The 8,130-nt window shown below is 36.6% G+C and overlaps 1 protein-coding gene across 1 annotated transcript in view; it reads left to right on the forward strand.

Annotated features, from left to right (window-relative positions):
• Fmn2 (formin 2) overlaps nucleotides 1–8,130 on the forward strand; it is a 396,698-nt gene that overhangs the window by 221,802 nt on the left and 166,766 nt on the right. Inside the window, exons 10-14 of the mRNA XM_008847787.3 lie at nucleotides 1,078–1,169; nucleotides 1,303–1,432; nucleotides 2,436–2,582; nucleotides 6,100–6,159; nucleotides 6,655–6,775. Coding sequence (XP_008846009.1) covers nucleotides 1,078–1,169; nucleotides 1,303–1,432; nucleotides 2,436–2,582; nucleotides 6,100–6,159; nucleotides 6,655–6,775 — 550 coding nt within the window. The remainder of the gene's footprint in view (nucleotides 1–1,077; nucleotides 1,170–1,302; nucleotides 1,433–2,435; nucleotides 2,583–6,099; nucleotides 6,160–6,654; nucleotides 6,776–8,130) is intronic.

Genomic DNA, 8,130 nt, shown 5'->3' on the forward strand with positions numbered 1-8,130 from the left:
GAGCCCTTATACTCTGATATCCCTGCTACTGTCTGCTGTGTTGTCGCACCCCCAGCAACTCCCCGCTACTTGCCCTTCTGGTGAATCTAGTCAGCCTATCTAGAGGTCTTTGTTTTAGGAGGGTCAGCTGTTTCTCATCTAGCAGTAATCGGTTGTCAATATTCCTTTGAATAAGATTGGGGTCTGCTGTTCATTTTCCCAGTTCTATGCTGGGTTACTATCTGGGAATCCCTTTGGCCACCCTGGCCAACAACTCAAAAGAAGGTATCGCCTGTCTGGCATTGTTGCTTGTTATGTAGCCTTTAGCTATGCATATGGACTCTTAAGAAATTATACTGGCCCCTTTAATCTTTGGTTATACTTTCCTTTTGGGTGTTTAAGGCCATACAGTTGGCCCAGATAAACCGATTCATTTTTACTCTTAAGGTCGTTTGAGGATCTGTTCCTCAGGGGTCACATGGGCTTGGGAGGAGCCCCTGGCTCCTTTCTTTTACCAGTTCTGCCAATGTAAGGAGTGAAAGGAGACAAAGGGAAAATATGGCTGAAGCTATTTTTGTATCAAAAAGTTATGTTCAGCAAAAGCATCAAAATAATTTATTTTGTTCCATGTTTTAATGACTTAATTACACTTTTCTTTTGTCCAAATACAAAAAAATGCAATACGCGATGATTGCAATAAATATTTATAAAATCTTTTAAGATCAAATTGCTTCCAAATTTAACTTGATTGATGTCTGAATAAGATCTACCACTTTAAAATGAAATTACGGCTTTCTTGAAAGCAATCAGAAACAGCCAACTTAACAAAAAAGGAAAACATTATTTTAAATCATGCTTGAATGAATAAATATTTTTCATATCACTAATAGTCAATAGCACTCTTTGGGAGATTTGGAATGATCTGACTCTTATTACACATATTTACACTTTAAATGCCTCATGCATTATGTCAAGTTTTACCACAAACACATGCGAAGAAATATAAAATATAGAAGAGTTTTGTAGTATTAAGATCATCATTATCGCTAGGCTGCCATTGAAGAGATTCTGAAAACCACTTGGATTTTGTTTCTCCAGAGAGCACAGTCAGATGAACTGGAAAAAATTGAAAAGCACAGTCGATCCTCCAAAGACAAGGAAAATGCCAAGTCTCTGGACAAGCCTGAACAGTAAGCTTGCCTCGGGGTTGTGGGGCGTCCAGGCTGTGGGCTGCCTTCCTGCATCATTGTCACAAGTGAGGCAAGGAGACCTCTGTGTTTAGGTGGCTTACACTGTTCTCTTTCCTTGTCTTTACCTCCCTAGATTCCTGTATGAGCTGTCATTAATCCCCAACTTCTCAGAGCGAGTCTTTTGCATCCTGTTTCAGTCAACCTTTTCAGAGAGCATTTGCTCAATTCGTCGCAAACTGGAGTTACTGCAGAAACTATGTGAGGTGGGTTTCCTCTAGAGAGCTGAACTTGAGTTCGGATGTTTAATTGTGTTCAGTTGTATTCTTTTTTGTTTACTCACAGTACATATTAAATTTGAATAGTAATCCCACAGAAAGGAACATTTTATAATTAAGTTTCAAGAAGCAAGTGTGTGTTTAGACATGTTCAGGGAGCTGCTGGACCGCTTTGAAAGCATGGTCCTTGTGTGCCTGCCTCCTCAGCACTGGCTTCCTTGTACATTTACCAAAACCAAATCCTCACATTCCATGACTCTCTCCAAATGGATGTGATTGGAAAGACTTGGAAAAAGCACACCATTTCGTATTCTTCATTTTGTCTATTAGGAACAGTCCCTCAGCGAATTGTTAATATTTATTGCACCTAAATGATTTTGGAATCGTCATTTGACTCAATGGAAGATACATATTCTTCTCAATGCAAAGAATAAATGTTTGTTAGGAAGGACCAATATTGGTACCTAAAGAAATTTGTCAAAAACTCAAACTTCATTTTGGTTATGGAAAATCGTCTGGGAAAATGGAAACGTATTATCTATCGTACACATTTTCAGAGGATGTGGCAGGCAAACTGAAGTTAAGAAGATTCTGGAAGAAGTGGGTAGGAAGTCTTGAGGGTCGACCTAGATTGGGAATTTAATCTTTATGACTGTTTTGGGTGTTTTACAACTTATCCAGAAATATGAATTGTTCCTAACATGGGGACAATTAGGTTGACGGCATTGATATTATTTTGCAGAAGTTCTAACGTTATATGGCCCAAAATGGCAATTCTCCACTTCCCCAGTCATGAGCAAATGCTTGTTGATGGTATATTTTAAAGCTGACATTGACATGCTTTAATGTATGCTTAATAATGAGGAAGAACACAGTTTGGTTGTCCCTCAAAAGGATCGATATAATGTGATTAGCTGGCATTGATTTTTGGATGCTTCAAGGTAAAATATTGTATAAGAGAAAAATCTTTATCTCGTACCCTGTCTTACAGACGTTAAAAAATGGCCCAGGTGTTATGCAGGTCTTGGGCTTGGTTCTTGCCTTTGGCAACTACATGAATGCTGGAAATAAGACTCGGGGCCAGGCAGATGGCTTTGGATTAGACATACTCCCCAAGCTGAAAGATGTGAAAAGCAGTGTAAGTATTTGTGTTTATGTATGTAGACAAGTTGAGGATATTTTGTTTGGAAATAGGTTTGACTATAAACCAGGTATAGGAAGTATTCCTTTCTGTTCCAAGGTCAAAGTTTATATATATACTGATTCTTGAGTCAGTATATCCTGTAGCCCAAAATGACCTCAAACTTTCTGTGTTAACTGAGGATGACCTTGAACTGTGGATCATCCTGCCTCCACTCCAAGTGCTGGGATTACAGGCAGGAGGCACCAAATCTGGATAAAGCTTCCTTTATGTTCTGAGCTAGGTAAAATTAGGTTAGCAGGGCACCTATGGTTTTAAGGAATTATTTTCATGTTGGAATTATGAGTCCTATACCTAATGAATAATTATAATATTTTTAAATAAAAATAAGTATTTTTTTCTGTGTCGAGTCTGCTAGATTATTTATTTTGGAAACTAGAGATAAATTATTTTCTGTGAATTAGATAGTCTGCCTGTTCTTTTCTTCTCTGTGTTAGGCAGTGGAGAAAACAAACCAAAGATGAACGACAGTACTTCATAAAGAAGTTATAAAAGTTGATCCTGCTTTTCTGCATGCCGTTCTCTGCCTCATGCTGCTGTGCATGTCAGTGTCTGAGTCCGACTGCAGACCTAGTTATTTTTAAACCTACTTCCACAGTTTTGTTTGTTTAAAATTAAAACTGAGGAGATTGTGAGAGTGGCAACAGAAATATAAGGTTCGATGGGATGGTCAGACTCCAAGATGGACATTTGAAATGGTAAACTTAGAAAGTAGGAGCCGTGTTTTCCTGATAAGAGATCACAGCACAGAACTTCAGAATGGAGGAGATTATGAACATACTTTTAAGTCATGAGCTTAAAAAAATAATTGTTTGTAGTAATGAAAATATGTAAGATTGTCATTCTGAGAGTGCAGGAATCATGGATTAATTCCATATCTGTGTATATTCATTCACTGAGTATGACTGAAACACAGGCAGGCATTTCCCAAACTGAGCAGCATTGGTTTTTGTTTTAGTTCAGTTTGATATTTTTCCCTGTTTTTTGAGACCTGGTCTCAGTAGCCCAGGCTGGCCTCAGACTCATAGTAATCCTCCCTCAGATTCCTTAGAGCTAGGATCACAGGCATTTAGGCTCACTTTTTCACTCTATACCAATAACATAATTTTTATGATTTTTATAGGATTAAAATAAACATATTTCAAGCTGGGCATGGTGGCACATGCCTTTAATCCTAGCACTTGGGAGGCAGAGGCAGATAGATCTCTGTGACTTCAAGGCCAGCCTGATCTACATAGATTTCCAGGACAGCTGGGGCTACAGGGAGACCCTGTCTCAGAAAGACCAAAGTAAATAAATAAATAAATAAATAAATAAATTTCAAACACTATTATATTTGTATAATAAGCATTGCATAAAACCAAACCTCTTTCTAATATATAGATATAGCAAATCATATTTGCTAAAAGACAAATCTATTTTCTAAATGTATGGTAGTTGTTAAGTATTTCTCAGTAATTGCCTGTTGGAGTAAATTAGCATATAATATTTGAATATAAACAGATCAATGTAATGTTGAATTTACAAAATTTTTTCTAAAATATATTCTGCTAAACCTAAATTACATATCAACATCGATTCTTTGTGTTTTTTGAAATTGTTTTATATCTCTTATTGATACTCTATTAAGTTATATTTTATTAGTTTGAATAGTTACAAAATAACCCATTATAAAAAGACCAAGTCAAGAAACAAAATATTTAAAATAAATCCATGTGACCTCCCATAAGATCTATACAAGACCTTTTAAATTGGATCTTGCCCTAGAAAACAGATGCATTTACTCCTCAGTAATATTTATAGAATAGTGACAGGACAGTTTCAGATTACCCAGAATGTTCTCTTGACACATCTATCAGCAGACTTTTAACAGGTGGTTTATCAACTAGTTCATAGACTGCTGCTTCATTGATTGACTGATTTAGAAAGAGAAAAGAACTCAAGTTGTAAAGCCACTTTATATGCAAATCTTTGTTAATAAGGAAAATCTTCCACCAGGCTTTCTTATTAAGAGGTCTTGCTCTTTTTATAAGTAGATAAATATTCATGCCTAGATCTAGTAAAGGTTCTAGAACCAGGTAGTATTCCAGACCAAAGATGGTTCTACATGCCCTCTCCTGTCCTCCCCACCCTGACACAAGTGCAAGTTATGTTTATAGCCAGAGGAAAGGTTGTACCTAACAGAAACACACATGCAGAAGCTGGCATTTCCCTTATATGGCCATTATTCGACAGCTTTCAGCCTCAGATTGGTTGAAAGTTCACTTGTTCTGGTCGGCTAAGACTAAGCTGTACTGTTTATAACGGTACATTCATAGCTTAGCATCAAGTGAGGATGCTGTTCATTACGTACGCAGGCTACTTTGGACAAATTTATCACCAAAATATAGGGACACATTTAGGCCAAACTTGTTGCAGTTTAACAGATGAAAAATTTCAGAGAATTTGGGTTGTATAGTACATTTTCTTAAACTTATCTGCTTCTGCCTTGAAACAAGGCAAAAAAAAAAAAAACTTAATAATATTAAGCATTCAAGTGTAACAGATAGGAAGCAAAATGCTATTCTTTGAAAACTTTGAAGACTATTAGATATAAAATTTTACACTTTTAAAACTATAGAGCTATACATGTCGTCTTCATTATAGTTACCTAAGTATTAATTAATCAATCTCAGTTGAAATATGTAACGATTGTAAAGTACATTGGCATTTAAGAAGTTTCCATTTACAAGAAACACTTCTCCATCTTCCTGGTCTAAATGCTAATGAGCTTCCATCAAAATCAAGAGTTATGTTTGCACTTGCTGATTCATCTATATGGAAATTTCTAGCCATATTTTTTTACTATTTTTATTTATTTATTGTTTTATGTAAATGAGTGTTTTGCCTGCATGTATGTTGTAAGTGCACCCATGTCATGCAATGCCCATGGAAGCTAGAATAAGGTGTCAGATCTCCTGGAACTGCAGATAAGGATGGTTAATAGGTGCCATGAGGGTGCTGTGAACCAAATCCAGATCCTCTGGAAAAGCAGCTAGTGCTCTTAACTATGGAATCATCTCTCAAGCCCCTAGCCATATTTATTTATTTATTTCATTTACGATGCTATTTGAAAACCTAAGTATTAAATAAATTCATAATAAAAGCATTAAGTAAGAGATATAAATATTGGATTAAAGTCCTGATTTAGGAGGGTAAAAACAGGAAAGCATTTACAGTTCAGATTTTCCCCTTGAACAGTTATGCCTCCTCTTGGACCCTAGATCAGCATACTGGAAGAAAATCTTCTGTCGTCAGACTCTGTAGATAACATTGACTAAGACCACACAATATATACAGTTTCACATTCTACTCTAAATACTCTCTCAAATGTATGTGTGTGTGTGGAATTTATTTAACTTAACACTGTACACTTAATAAGTTTAAATGTTGTTGCTTTGCTCATCCTGCCTAGGACAACAGCAGAAGCCTTCTGTCCTATATTGTCTCATATTATCTTCGGAATTTTGATGAGGTAAGACCATTTTTATATACTGTTCTGCTTTGTTATTCTTTCTCTTGTGTGTGTGTCTGTGTGCGTGCACATATCTAGGTATGCATAGGGGAGTCCAGAGCACAACTTGTGGCATCTTCTGTTCTACCTTCTCTTCAGACAGGGTCTCTCATTGAATGGCAAGCTTGCCATTTCAACTAGACAGGCAGGCAGGCTGGCTGATTAGCCAGCTCTCCCAATCTGCCTGTGTCGGCCTGACGATAACGGGGTCACAGGTACAGCAGACATGACCTACATGGATGCTGGGGATGCTGGGGATTAGAGCTCACATCCTCCTGCTTTATAGAGCAAACACTCAGCCACAGAACCATCTCCCCAGCCCTATTATTCTTCTTTGTTGAGTGATTTGGAAGTGTTTTTTGCTGTTGTTTTGTTAGAGTTTCTGCCTTTGCGAATGTTGTATGATGTTTATTTACCCTGAGGCTGATTCGTCTTAAAATCGTGTTTGCTAATTAGGATGCTGGAAAGGAGCAGTGTGTCTTTCCACTGGCAGAACCTCAGGAGCTGTTCCAGGCCTCCCAGATGAAGTTTGAAGACTTTCAGAAAGATCTCAGAAAACTCAAAAAAGACCTGAAAGGTAATCTATAATCTTGAAATTATGACCTTTTTAAAATGTATTTTGTTTTACTGAGAGAAGATAGAATTTTCAGTATTTTCAAAGGAAGTAAATTAGTCTCAAACCTCTTGGAACTAATCTGTGTATGGCAAAAGAAAAATTTGCCGGTGTTCTTATTTTTGTTGCCTTAAATGCAGTGTATTGGAAATTTAGTTATTCAATCATATCTCAGTTATTTGAATAACAGTCTGTTTCATCAGGACCAAATTTACATCTTGTTTTTATTTTGTAGCCAAGAATGTTTGGACATTTTTCATATCATGGTTGGATACAAATCCTGTTGCTGTTGAAAGATAAATAGTCCTCGCCGGTTCTCCTTTGATACACTTGCCCAGAAAATCTGTGATTTGTGAACTTTTATCGAAACAAAGCATGTTCCTGTACATATGTGGTCAAAACACATATGTGTTTACTATTCTGTTGTCAGTCAAAAAGTCTTGCATCATGTCATTTTGATTAGAGATAGTATGAAATTCTTCAAATTTCTAAATTATTAGTAACATTCATACACAAGTAAATAGTTTTCAAAAGGTTTTTTTTCCTAACCACACTATTCTTTTTCCCCTTTTAGTGAAATTTATTGTTGGTACAGAGTTGAGAATATTTAATATTCTTTCAGAGCCATATTAAGAAGGGCCTGTAAAGTTACATGATACTTTCATTTAATACCATGTTACCAAATGACTAAAACACAGCTTGTTACCTCTAATACAAAAGATTTTTTTTAAGTCATAATTTTGAAGAGACTCAGTCCCCCAGATAGGTGTTGTATTTCTCCAAGGATACCAGTGTGGATCTGTAACCAGATTTGTGGGACTTATGTTCTGATGGCAGTTATGTTTATATGGATTTGAGTCAACAGAGCTTTTTCTTATAGTTCTTACATATTTGCACTTTCTACTAGGTAATTACTATGTATGGTGGGTACACAAAGACACAGGCATTACTGCTGGAAGGACTGCAATTCTTTCCCTTAATTGTACTCTGTACCAGCTTTGTGCATAGGTACCATGCTCCTAGCACTGTCCTACCTTGTCTATAGGTTTGTAGTGATTTAATGTCATAGACATGGGGATTATATTAGCCAGCCTGCCTTTGTTATAACAAATAACTGACTGATACAAATTTAAAAAGAGGAAAAATTGATTTTGGTTTCACGGCTTTAAAGGTTTCATTTCATGGTCAGCTGACTCCATTGCTTTTGGGATTATGACAAAGCAGAACATCATGTTGGAAGGGAATGGCAGAGGAAAGCTACTCAGATTTTGGCAGAGAGAGAGAAAGAGAGAGAGAGAGAGAGAGAGAGAGAGAGAGAG

The sequence above is a fragment of the Nannospalax galili genome, unplaced genomic scaffold (assembly GCF_000622305.1).
Source record: "Nannospalax galili isolate Female #2095 unplaced genomic scaffold, S.galili_v1.0 scaffold604, whole genome shotgun sequence".
NCBI classification, from domain to species: Eukaryota; Metazoa; Chordata; class Mammalia; order Rodentia; family Spalacidae; genus Nannospalax; species Nannospalax galili.